This window comes from Octopus sinensis, linkage group LG13 (genome assembly GCF_006345805.1).
Source record: "Octopus sinensis linkage group LG13, ASM634580v1, whole genome shotgun sequence".
NCBI lineage: Eukaryota > Metazoa > Mollusca > Cephalopoda > Octopoda > Octopodidae > Octopus > Octopus sinensis.
In genome coordinates, this window is record NC_043009.1 from 25647489 (window position 1) to 25667675 (window position 20187).

Sequence of the window (20187 nt, forward strand, 5' to 3'; positions counted from 1 at the left end):
CATAAACACACCAACATCGGTTGTCAAGCAATGCTAGGGGGACAAACACAGACACACAAACACACACACGCATATATATATATATATATATATATATATACATATATACGATGGGCTTCTTTCAGTTTCTGTCTACCAAATCCACTCACAAGGCTTTGGTCGGCCCGAGGCTATAGTAGAAGACACTTGCCCAAGGTGCCACGCAGTGGGACTGAGCCCGGAGCCATGTGGTTGGTAAACAAGCTACTTACCACACAGCCACATATATATAAATTAGAAAAAAACCCACCTCTTATCAATTCAATATTGAAAAATTAAATTATACCATTTAGAAAAATTACATATTATAGAAAGATTAAATATAAGATAAAACATATAACAATGATTAATAATGTGCAAAATAATAAATAAAACATATTGATAAAAGGTGGGTTTTTTTTTCTAATTTATATATATATATATATATATTATTTTGTGAAATTTGATTTAGTATTTCTAAATTGAATTTTTCCCTGTAAGTTTGGAATAATATTCCCTCATATTATATATATATATGATGGACTTCTTTCAGTTTCTGTTGACCAAATCCACTTCCAAGGTGTAAGTCAGTCCAAGGCTATAGTAGAAAAGACACTTGCCCAAGTTGCCATGCGGTGGAACTGAACACAGTGCCATGTGGTTGGGAAACAAACTTCTTACTACTCAAACGTGAAGTTTATCTAAATCTATCTTAATGCATTCTTCAATCTGTTTCATCCTGTGAAACATCAATGCATGACACTGGATGTCATCGAATTCATTATTTATTCATGCAACATCCATATATGATGTTATTGACGTCAATATTCCCTGATTAGTTTGTTTTGTTATTTACCAAGATCCAAGTCACCCCTGATCAAGCAGAGAGACCCTTTAATTAAAGACACTGTGTGTCTGACAATCCTCTCTTTTTTTGTCATTAGTGATAATTAGATTGTCTAACATGTCCTTTTTCTTTCTATATCATCATCATCATCATCATCATCACCATAACGATCACCACCACCACCACCACCACCACCACCATCACCATCACCATCACCGCCACCGCCACCGCCACCGCCACCGCTGCTACCACCACCGCCGCTGCCACTACCATCACCACCGCTGCCACCACCAACATCATTATTGAGGTGGCAGGCTGGCGAAATCATTAGCATGCCGGATAAAATGCTAAGTGGTATTTTGTCTGCTATGTTCTGAGTTCAAATTCTGCCTGGGTCGACTTTGCCTTTCATCCTTTCGGGGGTCAATAAACACAGTACCAGTTGAACACTAGTGTCAATGTAATCGACCTCTCCCCACCCCCAAAATTGCTGCCCTTGTGGAAAAATTGGAAAGAATTATTATTACTATTACTATTATTATTATTATTATTATTATTATTAATATTTTCTGATTGATTTACATTTTATTTCATCTTGCGACCAGGTCTCAACCAGAGACCTAAGGCACATATATTTATTAGACGGAGAGAAACTTCCTGAGAATGTGGGAGGTTGATGTCAACACAGCTTTTTGTGTCTCATAGATTGCTGGTTTCTCAGAGATCTGGTCAAAAAATTAGTCATTACCTTTCTTGATCATTCCTATGGAACAAAATTTTGGCTTTTAATTGTCATGTCTTAGGTATCTCATCTTCAAGGTCTTTGTACTGCGGTGAGCTGGCAGAATCATTAGCACGCTGCACAAAATGCTTAGCAGTATTTCACCCATCTTTACATTCTGAGTTCAAATTCCACCGAGGTCAACTTTGCTTTTCATCTTTTCAGACAATAATCAAGGGGGTTGCAGTCTGGGGAGTTAGGGGGCCAGATGTTAGGAGTGATGTGGTTGCAGAAATTGTCTGACAACCATGACTGGGTTCTCCTGCTTATGTACATGGTGCAAGGGCCTTCCAGCAGAGCAGCACTACCTCCTCCAGGCACTTGATGTAGGCCTCTGTGTTGAGTCTGAGTCTGTGTGGGAAGATGAACAGAGACATAACATTGCCATTACTAGTAATCACTCTAAACACCATGATGCTGAGTGGATGTTTGATTTTTATCACTCTCAGTATATGTTTTGGGGACACAGTAAGCCAACGGTTGTTCTGTGTGTCCACCATCTGATCCTGACAAATTTTTCTCATCTAGGAAAAACCAAAGCATGTTCAATTGGAGATGCTTGAGTTAGTTCAAAAGCTTTGTAATGTGGTCTTTCCTCTTGTCTTTGCTGGTTTGGGATAAAAAATTGGCCCTTTCTCATCTTGTATGAGGAATACCGAATGTCTTCATGTACTAGCTGCCTGATAAGAAACTCAGACACTTCCATGTCCCTGGTGATGGACCTGATTGACTTGGAGGGATCGTTGTCAATCATGGGCTGGATCTCATCAACAAATTCAGGGGTTCTTTTCTTATCAGAACAATCAGACTAAGTTTTCCGAGCTGTTTACCTTTGTAATCACCATTAGACTCATCAAACTCTTTCTGAATCCTCTGCAGTCCCCAGATTGACTCCCAAACTTTCTGAAATATTTGTATTGGAGCTTCTGGTTTGAATACCAAGCAGTAGAGCATGACGTTTCCAAATTCCTGTATACACATACACAAGACTAAACTTGAAATTTTGAAAAAATTTGCGATAAGAAGTTATGAGGAAACAAAGTCGATTTATGTGAATTTTCCATAAGTTTTCACTCCATCATCTAAAAAAAAAATTTTTTTCAAACCTACACCATTTGAAGCATATTTTTTAGAAATTTCACTAAAATATATATATTTTTCTGGAAGTTACGAGACAACGAAATCAGACCCAGAGACATGCATGCGGAGCTATGACCTTCAACTTTGAAAGAGTGAAAGGCAAAGATGACCTCGGCGGAATTTGAACTCAGAACGTAAGAATGGGCGAAATGACGCTAAGCATTTTTTCTGGAGTGATAACGAATCTTTTCTACTCAAGGCACAAGGCTCGAAATTTTTGGGGAGAAGGACAGTCGATTAGATTGACCTCAGTACGTAACTGGTACTTAATTTATCGACTCTGAAAGGATGAAAGACAAAGTCGACCTCAGCAGAATTTGAACTCAGGACGTAGCGGCAGGCGAAATACCTATTTCTTTACTACCCACAAGGGGCTAAACACAGAGAAAACAAACAAGGACAGACAGACGGATTAAGTCGATTATATCGACCCCAGTGCGTAATCGACCCCGAAAGGATGAAAGGCAAAGTCGACCTCGGCGGAATTTGAACTCAGAACGTAACGGCAGACAAAATACGGCTATACATTTCGCCCGGCGTGGAAACGATTCTGCCAGCTCGCCGCCTTAACTGTATGAAGTAATAATATCCAATGTTCCATTACGATGTACATTTACTTAATGGGGGATTGAAAAACGAACTACACCGCTTCAAGGGAGACAATTTGAAGCTCTCCGATTTGAAAATAAATTATTCACAACGCACATGTGGCGAAGAAGGAATTGGTTTTCGTCGATTAGCAACTTGCGGTAATTTCTTTGTTGATTTATTTCATTTATTTGCATTCAGTGCTAATTTTGTGAATACTATCAAAAATGGCTGAGTTTGTACAACAGAAAATTGAGGAAATGATTCCAGAAATGGAAGAAATGGTGAGAACTAGATTGTTTACTAATGACGAAACTGGAAAAATACTGAGACGGCGCCGAGCTTTTGAGTACAAATTAAAGAAAATGAAAAAATCATTACCGGACTTTATTGCTTATATAAAGTATGAACAGAATGTACTGTCGCTCATTAGAATACGTCGCCGTCAACTTAGATGTAAATGGAAAGTTTGTGAAATCGATGTTGCAATTGTGCAGCGAATACATAAGTTGTTTCGACAGGCGACCAAATATTTCCCGAACGACCTTCAGTTGTGGCTATCTCATATAGAATTTGCTAAAAAGAGAAATCAAAAATCCACAGTAAATCGGATATTTTCCAAAATGCTTCGTATGCACAATCAAAATGCGAGCCTTTGGATCTTGGCGGCTAAATACCATTTTGAAAACGGCGAAACACAGCTTGCACGTAAGTTCTTTCACCAAGGCTTAAGATTCAACAATATGTCTCAACTTCTGTGGCTGGAATATTATCGCTTGGAACTCCTTTGCTGTGATAAAGCTCGCAAGAGATTGGAAATCCTGGAAGTTTCTTCTGAGAAAATCCCACACAGCAACCAGTCAACTATAAACGGCCAGGTCGCATTTGTTGTATTCAAAGAGGCACATGAAGCAATAGCAGGTGACGTAAGTTTTTTGTTGAAATTTCTCCCCATATGTCGCCTGTTTGATTTTACTGAGCATCACGAAGAGGAAATCTTCACATTGTTGTTAAATCAGTACAAAGAGAACGAACTGGTGTGGGATGCTCTCGCACGACGAAAGTTTTATCATGCTGCTAAGGACTATAGTAAGTCTTTAATACCGTTAAAAATATACCAAGACTGTTTCCAGAGTTATGAGAAATCCCTCGAACTCAAATCTACCCCTGCTATGTTGAATATGTATTTGGAATTCTTGTTCGAGCAATTACAAGAAAATAATATGAAAATAACTAACTACCTCAAGGAACACATATTAACTGTCTTTGAAACTTATTCTCAGAAACAGTTGTTGTCTGCTGATAATTTCCTAAAATGGTTGCAGTTCCAATCTGATGTTGGATCTGTCAGTAAGGCATTACAAGTTGCTGAGCTTGCTGTGCAAAAATTCCCCAAAGATCTGAGAATTTGGCATGGATTTTTGGATCTTCAAATATTGAATGACGTCGACTTTGACACTGTCTATGCTTCTTTTGGAAAAGCCTTAGATAATCTCATTTCACAGAACACTTGGCCATTATGGGAATCACTTTTAAATTTTGCTAAGAAATGTCAATCTTCAGAGATAGAACTGATTTTTGAACGAGGTAGGTCACAGCCTAATATGGACTTAGTTGGTAAAATAAATACTCACTATTTGAAATGGATTTACGACACTAGTGGAATTTTGAAAGTAAGATCAAAGTATAAAGAACTGTCCAAACAAAAACCTGTTTCATTGGATTTTTACAAAGAATTTATTGCTTTGGAAAAATCTCAAAAGAATCCAAATATAGACAGTCTTCGAATTGTTTATGAAGATGCTGTTCAAGAATATGGTAAAGATATTCCTGATTTTTGGCTTCAATATATTAATCTTGAGTCAACTCATCCAAAAGGGAAGATAGAAAAACTTTCAAGTATCCATTTCAGAGCTATAAAAGTTTTACAGGCTGAAAAACTTGAAGAATTTAATCTAAAATACATATTAATGAGAACTGGTCAGCTTAAGAACTAATATTCTTTCAGTAACTCTGCTTTTTAACTGAGGATTTTTGTAAATAAATATTTTTAGACATCAGCCTTTCCTATTTGTTTCTTTATTATAATTTTTTGCATTCTCCTCATAACTTGTCCAGTTTAGAGAACATCTTTTCTTATTCTATTTTTCTAAAATTTTATCTTTTTTCGGTTTATGTTCCTCTTTCATAGCCATTCATTTTTTTCCCAACAGCTTGTGTTACTAACACCACCAAATTGAACAATATTATTTGGTATCAAAATTGGGGGCTAATACAGTTTCGCACCGCTCCTTGAAAAATGCATTTTTTAAAAAGAAAATTTTCGGATTCCTACATTTTAGATGTCAGAGATTACAAGCATGTGAAAAAAAGTTTTTTAACCCCACCCCACCTTTAAAATTTAGAACTTATTCGAAATTTTTTTTTCCCAATGTTTTAGATGATGGAGATTCCGAATATGCAAGAAACCACATTTTCAAAATTTTAAATTCAATAAGCATATAGATATGTGTATAATGAGATAAACCAATATGAATATCTTCCTTGGGCTAAAAATAACAGTAACACCGTCTTCTATAGGACCGCCACATTTAGTTGACAAATATATTTTATGAATAAACAGACAGGAATAAATAGATAGACCGATAAATAAATAAATGGATATCAAAGTTCAAAATTTAAAATTGGAGGAAGGGGTGAAATTTGAGCCTCTTATTAAACTTTATAACAATTATTAAACATTGCTTGTTTCTCATAAAATGGTGTATATTTATCGTGAAGTATATTTACCACCTAAATGTGGCTAACCCTTAAGGGTTAATGCTACTGTAGCTTGCAGCCCCAGGAAGACATCTCCTCCAGCTGGCTATTGACATACTATTTGTGCCCTGTCAATATTTGCAAAGAGAAGTCATCATTCCCATTTCCAGCCTGATGTGACACACACGGACCCGAGGCACTGATGACGGGTCAATACTCAGAAACTCGGGTCCGTGTGTATCACGTCAGGTTGGAGATGGGAACGATGATCCCCCTTTGCAAATACTGATAGGGCACAGATAGTGTGTCAATAGCCAGCTGGAGGAGATGTCTTTCTGGGGCTACAAGCTACAGTAGCATCGATTCTTAAGGGTGACAAATATACTTCACGATGTCATGCTACTACTGTTTATACCTCGCTCAAAGATTTATTATTGGTGTATATTTAATTTACATTATATCATTACTTACGATTATTTAAAGCAAACACAAGTAAACTTTAATTCTTTTCACTTAATTGTTTTTGTCTATTTAATGTTGATTTGCATATGCTTGTCAATTCGCTATGAGCTCTTTAGAGTAAACAAAATAAAAAATTGGTGGGTGGGGGCATGAAATTAAAAAAAATTTTTTTGCTTATTCATAATCACCGACACCTAAAATATAGGAATCTGAAAAAATTTTTCAAAAAACATGCATTTTTCAAGGAGAAGTGCAAAACTGCCTTAGCCTCTCAAATTGCGATATTTGGTCTATAACTGATGAAGAGATTGAGTACGTCTGCATCCTTTGTGTGTATTTTACCTGTATTTCTATATATGTTTCTTTATCTCCTGTACCTGATTATCATTATTCCATTACTTTCTTTTGTTTTAAATATTTTTTTTAAGGACCATAGAATTTGGTCAACTTCGACTTGACCACCAGATGCTGTTATATATTGCTGGTCACAATCCGCTTCCAATACCATCTTGATTGCACCATCTTTTTCCATCTTAACACAAATTGCTTAACTATGCAAGGTACTACACGAAGTTGTCTTTGCCTTTATTTATTGGTGTCATGTGACATATTTTGCCTGTCTTCTCATCTGCATTGCTTAACCCTTTAACACTCAAATTATTCTGTCAAATGCAATGCTTATTTATCCACATTGTTTTGAATTAATCATTCATTATCTTGTAGCTTTAAAGTTTTGATGATGCAATTGTTTATTTTTTGAATGACATTGTTGGGTATGTGTGAGAGGCAGGCTCCGGCCAGTTTGAACATAGAACAGGTGGAATACTTGACCAGATATGACCAGTTTAAATACTAAAGTATTAAAGGTTTTCTTTAAATTATATCTTTTACATATTGCATTGCTTCAACTAAACTACTGGAGCCATTGCTATATTAGATAATTTGATCTTATCTCTTCCTAAAAAGGATGAGGTGATCAACCAAAATGCCTTTGATCAAAGAAGTCTGCTCAATTAGAGTTAGCCTGCAGTTAAACAAGAGCCTTCAATGAAAGAGGAAAGATTGTCCATCAACTTAGAGTTATTCATGAAATGAACTTCCACTTGATTTCATGATTGTGCAAATAAAAAATACATCAAGATAAAATGTTTGAATGTTCATGCTTCAGTGACTGGTCTGTTCTCTGGAGGATTCAAGCAATGTACATCTATATATTTCTATATTTCTCTTCATCATTTGCTATGGTTACCTCATCATGCCCACTCACCCAACCCAAGCCACCATATCACCTCACCTATCCTTACCACCCCCTCCCCCGAGGCCATGTCCCAGTGCAACTACTCTATCATCTCTCTCACTATCACTGTCTTTATCATACTCTCTAACTCCCTCTCCTGTTTCCCAACATAGGTATCCATGTATCTACTGTACAGCAAAATACTCATATCTGTTCCCTCTCAACTGGTACAGAGCCACACCAACTGAATATTACTCCCCTCTCTCAGTTGAGGGGGTTTTGTCTTGAAGTGTACTTGGTGGTCATGTTGGTACTGGTGCCATGTAAAAAGCACTGGTTCTGGTTCCACATGAAGCACTGATGCTGATGTCATGTAAAAGCAGTGGTGATGGTACCATTTAACAGCACTGTTGATGGTGCCACATAAAAAGTTGTGGTGCTGGTGCCACAGAAAAAGGCATCTAGTACACTGTGAAGTGGGTGGCAGCTGGAGGAGATGTCTTTCTGGGGCTACAAGCTACAGTAGCATCGATTCTTAAGGGTTAGTCATATTTAGGTGACAAATATACTTCACGATGTCATGCTACTACTGTTTATACCTCGCTCAAAGATTTATTATTGGTGTATATTTAATTTACATTATATCATTACTTACGATTATTTAAAGCAAACACAAGTAAACTTTAATTCTTTTCACTTAATTGTTTTTGTCTATTTAATGTTGATTTGCATATGCTTGTCAATTCGCTATGAGCTCTTTAGAGTAAACAAAATAAAAAGGGCATCAAGAACAGACAATGGAACCTGGTGGAGCTTCTGTCAAACCATCAAACACATGCCAGCATGAAAAACGGACAAGAAATGATGATGATAATATATACATACCAGGGCGATATATATACATAAGGTGGCGAGCTGGCAGAAATGTTAGCACGCCGGGCGAAATGCTTAGCAGTATTTCGTCTGCCATTACGTTCTGAGTTCAAATTCCACCGAGGTCGACTTTGCCTTTCATCCTTTCGGGGTCAATATTATCAACTTAATCCCTTTGTCTGTCCTTGTTTGTCTCCTCTATGTTTAGCCCCTTGTGGGCAATAAAGAAATATATACATACCAGGGATGTGCCGCCTGGGTAGGCAATGTAGGCAGTGCCTACCTTGAATAAAATAGATCAATAGCATCATTTTCCTTTTATGACAAAATATGAACCTAATTCAATAAAATTCTGAATGTTACTCTGATTACTCTGCATAAAATGCAAAGTATTAAAATTTTTTTTGTAGATTAGGTAGGCATAATTCACTCCTGCTTTTCAATCTCAGTATTTAAGCTACGCATAGAACTGCTGTAGTACACATGCTGCGTACATTCCTACAACAATGTTTTTTTATGTGCTTATAAAGGCAGAAATAATTCTGCATTCAACTCAATCGCACACCTGTGTTTTGCGTATTTTTTGTGTTTTACAACATAAAGATCACCAAGTGCCTACCCTAAGTAATTACTGATGGCACATTCCTGATACATTCATATGTATATATTTATGTGTGAGTGTGTTTATATATATCTTCTATATATATATAAAATAGAATTTCTGTCTGTTTGTCAAAATGAAAGTAAAGACAGCATATCTGTAGGAATAGTCTCACCCTGGGTCAGATTTGAAACTGAATCTTTCAATTCTCCTTGGGGATATGGCTTATCAAGTTAAACAATGCCAATTAGGTATATATATAAGCAGTAATGAGGCCTTTTGGTGTATATTTGGATTCCCAATCCACAAAAAGCGCTCCTCCCCCAGCCATTCAACAACTTTCTGTGCAGTTAGAAAATGGTCAAAGGGTTTACTTTGCTGCTGAGACAACTGCAAATCAAGTTTCAAATCCAAAGGATACCACTTTAACGGCCTTTTTCAATCTTTATCAAGGGGACAATTTTGCAAAAATGTTGCTATATCACGAGACCCCTTATTACACATGGAGTAATAATGAATGGAATAGAAGCAAAATAGATACAAAGGTTCACAGTGATTCTGGGATTAAATTTGGTACACCAATTGGTAGAATATATACTGTACATCCTAATGTAAATGAATGCTTTCATCTCAGAATGCTTCTTCAATAGCATTAATCTTTTTGCTTATGCACTCCCGAAATAGAAGAAAAAAACATTGTTTATAAAGAAATATTCAGTCTTAATGCAACATGAATACTTCAATAACTCATTCAAGAATGAGTAAATTACCTATTTCAATTAAATGTATTATATAATTGCTATTAGTGTATTGATAAATAAAATAACACATACAACTCACTTGTTGTCATATAATAAACAAACCGAAGTTCTTGTATGAAATTGATCTTTTTTCTACTTCAATTATTACATGTTTTTCATCATCATCATCATCATGATGACCATCATCATTTAATATCCACTTTCCATGCTGGCATGGGTTGGATAGTTTGACTGAAGACTGGCAATCCAGAAGGCTGCACCAGGCTCCAATCTGATCAGGCAAGGTTTCTACAGCTGGATGCCTGTCCTAATGCCAACCATGCCAAGAGTGTAGTGGGTGCTTTTTACATGCCACTGGCATCGACCATACCCGAATGGTGCTTTTTATGTGCCAGTCAGGCAGCTCTGCCATGAGCCACGACTATGATTTCATTTGACTCAACAGGTCTTCTCATGCACAGCATATTGTCTGACAATTGAAGGGTGCTTTTAAATGGGTCGGTTATGTGACACTGGCATTGGCCATAGCTACGATCTCACTTGGCTTGCAAGGTTTTCTCAAGCATAGTATATTTCCAAAGGTCTTGGTGACTTGTCATTTTTCTCTTATAAAATACACATACAGGAGGAGCAAAATTATATATATATAACAATACTTTGAATGTGGCTCCTGAGAAAGAGTAAAAGTAATTACCCGATCAATGACTGGTATTACTGTTAGTATTTATTTTTTTATTGCCCACAGCGGGGCTAAACATAGAGGGGACAAACAAGGACAGACAAAGGGATTAAGTCGATTACATCGACCTCAGTGCGTAAGTGGTGCTTATTTAATCGACCCCGAAAGGATGAAAGGCAAAGTCGACCTCGGCGGAATTTGAACTCAGAATGTAATGGCAGTGCTAACATTTCTGCCAGCTAGCCACCTGTTAGTATTGTTCTGGTCTAACGACCCTCCATGTTTGTTTCCATTCGGTTTCCTTGTACATCTCCACTGTTATGTTTTTGTTCCCAACTTTGACCCTCCATAAATCCTAAATTTTATTTTATAATTCATGGGAGCAACTGTCTTTGAAGACTCATTGTCACTGAATGCTTGAAATGAGGAGTAGATTGACAGCCGACAACTGATGAAGGGTCCTTTCTCTGTGTTTACTTGTCTTGTTTTCCATTTTTTTCTTGTTGTTTACATATTTAACTCTGTTTACGTATTTCATTTTATTTGCACCATTGGTGACATCCTGTACTCATATATGCATTATCATCATCATCGTTTAATGTCCGCTTTCCATGCTGGCATGGATTAGACGATTTGACTGAGGGCTGGCGAACCAAATGGCTGCACCAGGCTCCAATCTGATCTGGCAGAGTTTCTACAGTTGGATGCCCTTCCTAACTCCAAGGTGGTACTGTCAATGGTCACGCTCTAATGGGGCTTTTTATGTGCCACCTGCACAGGAGCCAATCCAGCGGCACTGGCAATGACCTCGCTCGAATGTTTTTTCACGTGTTAGTACACTGATGCAGGTAACAATCACACTCGAATGGTGTTTTTTATGTGCCACTGGCACGGAGGCCAGCTTGTTACTCTGGCAACGATCACGCTTGTATGGTACTCCTAGCGCTCCACTAGCACAGATGCCAGTCATCGAATTTGATTTCAATTTCACTTGCCTCAACAGGTCTTTGCAAGCAGAGTTTAGTGTCCAATGAAGGAAAGGTATGCATAAGTGGGCTGGTTACACTCCTGGCATAGGCCACAAGGTTATGGTCTCATTTGAGCTTGCCGAATCTTCTTAAGCACAGCATATTTCCAAAGGTCCAGGTCACTAGTTATTGCCTTGGTGAGGCCCAATGTTCGAAAGTCATGCTTCACCACCTCATCCCAGGTTTTCCTGGGTCTACCTCTTCCACAGGTTCCCTCGACTGCTAGGGTGTGGCACTTTTTCACACAGCTATCCACATCCTTTCTCACCTCATGGCCATACCAGCGCAGTCAGCTCTCTTGCACACCACAGCTGATGCTTCTTAGGTCCAACTTTTCTCTCGAGGTACTAACACTCTGTCGAGTATGCACACTGACATTGCACATCTATCGGAGCATGTGTATGTATATATATATATATTATATGTACATATTTATATGTTTGTGTGTGTATATATATATATATATATATATATATATAAAGTAACAAACTAAGGAGAAGAAATCCTTCAAAGGGGTGTGTTAAACATTCAGTTCACTGGTACTTTAGCTGGATACCATATAAATATTGGTATAATGCAATTATAAAGATAAATTATATATGGAGATATTCTATTGACAATCAAATAATTTATTTATATTACATTAAATACTACGAATATTATATATAGCATAATTTAATTATAAAAACTTCTTGTTAGTTACTGGTTTGCGTTTGACAGGAGTTTTTGGCGATTTTTCATGAATTATTTTGGCAACACCTTTTCCATTCATGTAATATCTTAACACATTGAAAGAAAACACTTTGAAATGCAAACCAACAGGGGAATTTCTTTGCAGTGTTCCTCTTTCCTAGAACTACCAACTAAATAAGGCTTCAAAATCACACCTTAACAACATAAAAAAAGGTTACGAGTGCAAAGCCCACTCCTTACTCAATTAAACTATTATAAAACACTAGCAGTATCGCCCGGCGTTGCTCGGGTTTGTAAGGGAAATAACTATATAAGCATTTTTAGAGAGTTATAGCCAAAAAATAGCAAAAAAATGCATTAAAAATGGAAAAAAAATGATGGTAAATTTTTTTTAAAAGGCCAACAAATTGTTTCGACTTATATATTTTTTCCTGATATACATAATCACAGTTCCTTTCACATGGAATTTCGTCTTTTTCTAAACCATGACCCTGAAGTGACTTTACATATAATGGAACTGTGATTATGTATATCAGAAAAAAATATATATAAGTTGAAGCAATTTGTTAGTCTTTTATGGTTTTTATAATTATTTATGTTATATTATATTCATAGTATTTAATGTAATATTGTAATATAGATAAATTATTGGATTGTCAGTAGTATATCTCTATATTCAATTTATCTTTATATATATATATATATATTTATATATGTATGTAGCTTGTGTGTGTTGCTCCTCTTTAATTATTCACATACATTAATCAGAAACCCACTCTGTCATCATATACTTTCTCTCTTAACTAGATTATTAATCTCCATGGGGGTCTAACTATACTGATTGCTTTCTATTTGTTACACCCATATCAGTTTTCAAAGTACATTTGCTTTTGTCGTTGTTTTATAACAGCAAAATTATTTTCCATAGTCACAGGTATGGCTATGTGGTTAAGCAGTTTGCTTCCCACCCACATGGTTTCGGGTTCAATCCCACTGTGTGGTAACTTGGGTGACTTGTACATGCATTTATATGTGTCTGCATATTAATGCATGTACATGTATATATGTATACATATATGTACACATATATGCATTTGTATATTCTTTTTTACTTGGGTCAGTCATTTGACCGTGGCCATGCCCAAACACTGCATTTAGTTGAGCAAATTGACCCCAGGACTTATTCTTTGTAAGACCAACACTTATTCTATCGGTCTCTTTTGCCAAACTTCTAAGTTATGGGTACGTAAACACACCAGCATCAGTTGTCAAGCAATGTTGGGGGACAAACACACACACACACATATATATTTTTTCTGATATACATAATCACAGTTCCTTTCACATGAAATTTCATCTTTTTCTAAACCAAGGATCCTGAAGTATCTACCAAATCCACTCACAAGGGTTTGGTTGGACTGAGGCTGGAGCAGTTTGCATGGAAAATGACACCCCCATCCACTATATCTACCAAACATTGCCCCATCTGATAATTCTTTATTCCACAGTCTTCAAAGTCATTTGAATGAAAAAAAAAATATGAATTCTGTAGGTGAGGTCAGAACAACACTGGAGGATTATTATTCATCATGAACAAGCAAATTTTGGAAGTGGGACCTTGCAAGTCTACCAGATAGATGAAAGAGCATTGTAAAAAATGAAGGAGAGTATATTTTAGATTAAAAAAAAGAACTTTGTTTATCTTAATTTTGAAAATAATGGATGTCAAAAGACAGAGATCAAACATTGATGACACAAAGAATGACTTTCACTTCCTCATCCCCTGCCAAATGTTCCCAGCTCTTCTGTACCACATTTGGTGTGAACAGCCACCTCAGGCATCAGTACCCTCTGCACGCATCAAGACGAAGAGGCTCACTCACTTGTTATAGATTTAACACTCAGACATGAGTTAATGCTGCTGACACAATGTGTGTGTGTGTGTGGCTATATATATATGTATATATATATAAATATATATATATATATATATATATAATATATATATATATATAAATATACATATATATATATATATATATATACACACACACACACACACACATATATACATGCATGTATAGAAGTCGTAGACAATGTATTTCATGATTATGAACTGGTTAAAGTAGTAATGCTTTTGAAATGCTGAAACAGAATTGAGGCTCATTTTTCAATTTCACTGGTTCACATTTGAATTAAAATATTCTTCCATGAATTTCATGTAAAATACTTTTGTTGTCTTCTAAGCAACAGCATAAAAATGAGAAAATTTAAGCCCCTTAAAATTTTATTTTATTGGTCTAGTGCAGTGGTTCCCAACCCTTTCATTTAAATGAGTTTTCTCACCGACCCCTTTTAATACTCTTATCCTTATGTGTGTATATAGATAAATAATATATATGTGTGTGTGTGTGTGTGTGCAGAAAATCCCCTACGAATTATCTTAAACCTTGTTGTTCCTCCATTATTCCATTCCCCAGAATTCCTTACAAAATATTCTCTCTCTCTCTTATTTATATTATGTTTTACTCAATTCCCGAATTTTCTAGATGTTCAGTAATTTCTGTTGCAGAAAATTCCCTACGAATTATCTTAAACCTTGTTGTTCCTTCGTTGTTATTCCTTTCCCCAGAATTCCTTACAAAATATTCTCTCTCTCTCTCTCTTATTTATATTATGTTTTACTCAGTTCCCGAATTTTCTAGATGTTCAGTAATTTCTGTTGCAGAAAATTCCCTACGAATTATCTTAAACCTGTTGTTCCTTAGCTCTCTCTCTCTTTCTCCCCCCCTCTCTCTTTCCTCATGTTGCCAACTGATACCCCCCCAACCCTAACTCTTTCTCGTCCCTCTTCTCGATCTACATCTTGCTGACAAAACACTGATTCCAAAAAATGACCAGCTAAGCGATCTTAACTTTCAACCTGTCATTCATATTCATATTTTTAAGCGTTGATTCGTAACCCTAAATCCCGCTTCTCTATTATCTATTTCGCCATCTTGTAAACTTGGCTTCCTGTCTGTCTTAAGATCATGCATTTTCAATTCCTCCTTTAATTTCAGGGTCATCCCGTTATTATTCCATTCCCCAGAATTCTTTACTAAATATTCTCTCTCTCTCTTATTTATATTATGTTTTACTCGATTCCCGAATTTTCTAGATGTTCAGTAATTTCTGTTGCAGAAAATTCCCTACGAATTATCTTAAACCTGTTGTTCCTTCGAGGTGACCCCGCCCTCCCACCCCTCCACCAGAACCGGAAGTTTCTACCTTTCTACCTTTCTTGACTCCCCCAACCACACCCCTATGTAAGGTTTATTGTGATCATATAGCGCAAAAACTGTGAAATGTATGCAGGTTGTAGTCTAGTGTCTCAGTATGAAATCTGGCAAATGCAAGCTTTCTTTTCAGGTACATGACACCGCTGTCCCTCATCCCAGGGTCTCAGAGGCCCACACCTCCCACACCCTCAGAGTTGGCACACTCGATGTTGGCACATTGAAAGGTAGGTCTGGAGAGATTGTTGAGCTGCTTGAACGGAGACGTGTGGATTTATGCTGCATCCAGGAAGTAAGGTGGAGAGGAGGCTCCGCTAGGCTCATCACAGGCAAGGAACACAGGTACAAGATTTTCTGGGCAGGGAACATTGACGGGGTCGGGGGCATGGGTATACTTCTTGCGGAGAAATGGGTAGATAAGGTAATCGAGGTAGTCAGAGTAAGTGATAGAGTACTTAAGATTAGATTAGTGCTTCACCATAGGTCAGCTACCATCATCTCGGCATATGCCCCTCAACCAGGGCGACCGGAAGGACAAAAAGACCAATTCTATGACACCCTGTTGCGGACTACCTCGTTGACAAATGACAGTGACCTCTCTTCGTGGCAGGTGATTTCAATGGACATGTTGGACGGCATGTCGGGGGCGTTCATGGAGGCTACGGTTTTGGCTCTCGTAATGAGGAGGGAACCAGGCTGCTGGAGTTCTGTGATGCAAATGACCTTATGGTCTGCAATACCAACTTCAGGAAACCCACCTCTCACCTAGTCACCTACCGTTCTGGCAGACACACTAGCCAGATTGACTACATCCTTGCCAGAAAAAGGGAAAGAGGGCTGCTTATAAATGCCAAAACCTTTCCAGGCGAAGAATGTACTCCTCAACATAGATTAGTAGTTAGCGACTTCAGGATCAGAGCTAAATGGTTGCCCAGAAGAAGACCAGCTTGGAGGAGAAGGGTCTGGAAGCTTAAAGATCCTGCAAATGGACAGAGATTTAGAGACATACTACTCGAAGCCTTTGACGAAATAGAAGGGGATATAGCTTCACTTAATGTGGAAGGCAACTGGAGATTTCTACGGGACAATCTGCTGACAGCCACTGACCAGATCTGTGGATGGAGCAAAGTACCATCTCGACCCAGAGTAACATGGTGGTGGAACACTGTGGTTGTCAGGGCTATTAGACAAAAGAGACAGGCTTGGAAGGACTGGAAGAACGGTGGTAGCAGGGAATTGTATCAGAGAGCCAGAAGGGAAGCTAGGAGACGGGTTTATTTAGCCAGAGGGGAAGCAGATAAGAAAAAATTTGCCGATGTTCTGAGCCGTGAGGATGAAAGACTTGAGGTATTTCGTGTTGTAAGACAGTGTATGAGAGAGAATCGTGATGTAGTAGGAGAGAAGTGTGTTCGCATGGATGATGGTTCACTTGCGCTAAATGAGGATGCAAAGAGAGAGGTTTGGAGATGCCACTATGAAAGGTTGCTGAATAAAGAAAATGAATGGGATAAAGAGAGTCTGCCGAATGTCAACCCAACAGAGGGACCAGCCATCCGAGTTGAAAATTCTTTGGTAGTTAAAGCAATTAGAAGCATGAAGACAGGGAAAGCCCCAGGCCCATCAGGAATTACTGCAGAGATGCTCAAAATATCTGGCAGTGTCGGCTATAAACTAGTCACCCGTATAGTCAACCAGGTGATACACGAAGGAGTCATACCCAATGACTGGTGTAGCAGCATACTAGTCAACTGCTACAAAGGTAAAGGTGATGCCCTAGATACAAATAATTACAGAGGTATCAAGCTGTTGGATCAGGTAATGAAGGTTACGGAGAGGGTCATCACCCAACTAATTAGAGAGAGAGTTAGTTTAGATGAGATGCAGTTTGGGTTAGTGCCTGGGAAAAGTACCACTGATGCTATATTCCTGGTAAGGCAGCTGCAGGAGAAATACCTAGCCAAAGATAAGCCCCTGTACCTGGCTTTCGTTGACATGGAGAAAGCTTTTGATAGGGTCCCCCGATCCCTTATCTGGTGGTCAATGAGGAAACTAGGGATAGATGAATGGCTGGTGAGGGCTGTGCAAGCCATGTACAGAGATGCCGTAAGTAAGGTTAGGGTTGGCAACATGTACACAGAAGAATTCAAAGTAGAGGTTGGGGTCCACCAGGGTTCAGTACTCAGCCCCCTCCTATTTATCATAGTCCTCCAGGCAATTACGGAGGAATTCAAGACAGGTTGCCCCTGGGAGCTCCTCTATGCTGATGACCTTGCTCTAATTGCTGAGTCACTATCAGAACTGGAGGAGAAGTTTCAGGTGTGGAAGGAGGGTTTAGAATCGAGGGGCCTTAGAGTCAACCTAGCTAAAACCAAAGTACTAATAAGTAGGAAGGTAGACAATCCACAAATGTCTTCAGGAAGATGGACCTGCTCGATCTGTAGAAAAGGTGTAGGTAGAAACTCTTTAAGATGTACTCAGTGTAAGCTATGGACACATTAGAGGTGCAGCAATGTCAAAGGTAGGCTAACTGGGAAGATAGTTTTTGTATGTGGCAGATGCTCGGGAGCATTAACCTCCGAAAATCTGCAGAAAACAACTTCCGTCACTTTCCAGGGGGAAAAACTAGAAGTAGTTGATAGCTTCCGTTATCTAGGTGACCAAGTCAGTAGTGGGGGTGGGTGCACTGAAAGTGTAACTGCTAGAATAAGAATAGCCTGGGCAAAGTTTAGGGAGCTCTTACCTCTGCTGGTGACTAAAGGCCTCTCGCTCAGAGTAAAAGGCAGACTGTATGATGCATGTGTACGAACAGCCATGCTACATGGCAGTGAAACATGGGCCGTGACTGCTGAGGACATGCGTAAGCTCGTGAGAAATGAAGCCAGTATGCTCCGATGGATGTGTAATGTCAGTGTACATACTCAACAGAGCGTTAGTACCTTGAGAGAAATGTTGTACCTAAGAAGCATCAGTTGTGGAGTGCAAGAGAGACGATTGCGCTGGTATGGTCATGTGGCGAGAATGGATGAAGATAGGTGGGTGAGAAAGTGCCAATCCTTAGCAGTTGAGGGAACCCGTGGAAGAGGTAGACCCAGGAAAACCTGGGACGAGGTGGTGAAGCATGACCTTCGAACTTTAGGCCTCACTGAGGAAATGACCAGCAACCGAGACCTTTGGAAATATGCTGTACATGAGAAGACCAGGCAGGACAAGTGAGCCCAGCCCACTTATGAATGCCTTTCTTCCCTTGGACACAAAGACCTGTTGAGGCAAGCGAAGTCAATATAGAACCTCATCCGATGACAGGCACCCATGCCAACCCCCTTTGCTTGCGAAGACATGTTGGGGCAAGCGAAATCGAAATCGAATTGAACCAGCCAGGATCCCTGGTCTGGTGGTACGTAAAAAGCACTATCCGACTCGTGGCCGATGCCAGCGCCGCCTCGACTGGCTTCCGTGCCGGTGGCACATAAAATACACCAATCCGACCGTGGCCGTTGCCAGCCTCGCCTGGCACCTGTGCAGGTGGCACGTAAAAAGCACCCACTACACTCACGGAGTGGTTGGCGTTAGGAAGGGCATCCAGCTGTAGAAACATTGCCAGATAAGACTGGAGCCTGGTGCAGCCTTCTGGCTTCCCAGACCCCAGTTGAACCATCCAACCCATGCTAGCATGGAGAACGGACGTTAAACGATGATGATGATGATGATGATATATTATATATATATATATATATATATATATACATATATACACACACATATATATATACATAAGGATAAGAGTATTAAAAGGGGTCGGTGAGAAAACTCATTTAAATAAAAGGGTTGGGAACCACTGCACTAGACCAATAAAATAATATATATATATATATATATATACAAAGAGCAATAAAGATTCAAGTTAATTTAAAAAAATTTACTTGAATATGGTACCTAACTTAGATGCACCAAAAAAAACTATACTGATTTAACAATACAGTAATGTGGGGTGATTATAAGCGAGAAAGAAGCAACAAGAATGGATAGGTTTTTAGTACGATCGTTTCATACAAGGACAGGTTTTATTAAAAGTTGCAAAGATTACAGCATATAAACGAGTCCCGTACTCATCAGCTAAAATACATGTAAGTTCTCTAGACATCCTAGTGTTTGAGGCTATACTCATGAAGTAATGTAGATAATTAAACAGATTTCTAAAGTTCATTAAAGTTCTTTAAAGATGATGTACAGTCTTATCACAGAATTTTAAAAGAGTTTTGATAGCATCACAGAGAAGGTGACCTAATCCATATGAATTTCCATAGATATGATGAGGGATTATATACTCCCTCATCATATAATCCCTCATCATATCTATGGAAATTCATATGGATTAGGTCACCTTCTCTGTGATGCTATCAAAACTCTTTTAAAATTCTGTGATAAGACTGTACATCATCTT

At 38.4% G+C, this 20187-nt stretch overlaps 3 protein-coding genes across 4 annotated transcripts in view; 2 read left to right on the plus strand and 1 right to left on the minus strand.

The window, feature by feature from the left end:
- Nucleotides 1–20187, minus strand: part of LOC115218602 — a 151289-nt gene that overhangs the window by 129148 nt on the left and 1954 nt on the right. The window lies entirely within an intron of this gene.
- On the plus strand, nucleotides 3479–5436 carry LOC115218672 (U3 small nucleolar RNA-associated protein 6 homolog). Its single transcript, XM_029788598.2, has one exon. It carries the CDS (start codon nucleotides 3602–3604, stop codon nucleotides 5369–5371), a length of 1770 nt encoding a protein of 589 aa, XP_029644458.1. The 5' UTR covers nucleotides 3479–3601; the 3' UTR covers nucleotides 5372–5436.
- The window catches only part of LOC115218385 (probable dolichyl pyrophosphate Glc1Man9GlcNAc2 alpha-1,3-glucosyltransferase), a 53100-nt gene continuing 36394 nt past the window's right edge, over nucleotides 3482–20187 (plus strand). The window contains exon 1 of one of the 2 annotated variants that reach the window (XM_029788166.2): nucleotides 3482–3535. Coding sequence is in view for 1 of the 2 variants with exons in the window: in XM_036508234.1 (XP_036364127.1) it covers nucleotides 7150–7156 (7 nt within the window). In the remaining variant the exon portion in view is untranslated. Of the gene's footprint in view, nucleotides 3536–7134; nucleotides 7157–20187 lie in introns of those variants that run through there. The other variant, XM_036508234.1, reaches the window with a different exon arrangement.

Excerpts from the sequence above, each read along its gene's own strand:
- LOC115218672 (XM_029788598.2), top strand. The coding sequence starts at position 3,602 with ATGGCTGAGTTTGTACAACAGAAAATTGAGGAAATGATTCCAGAAATG.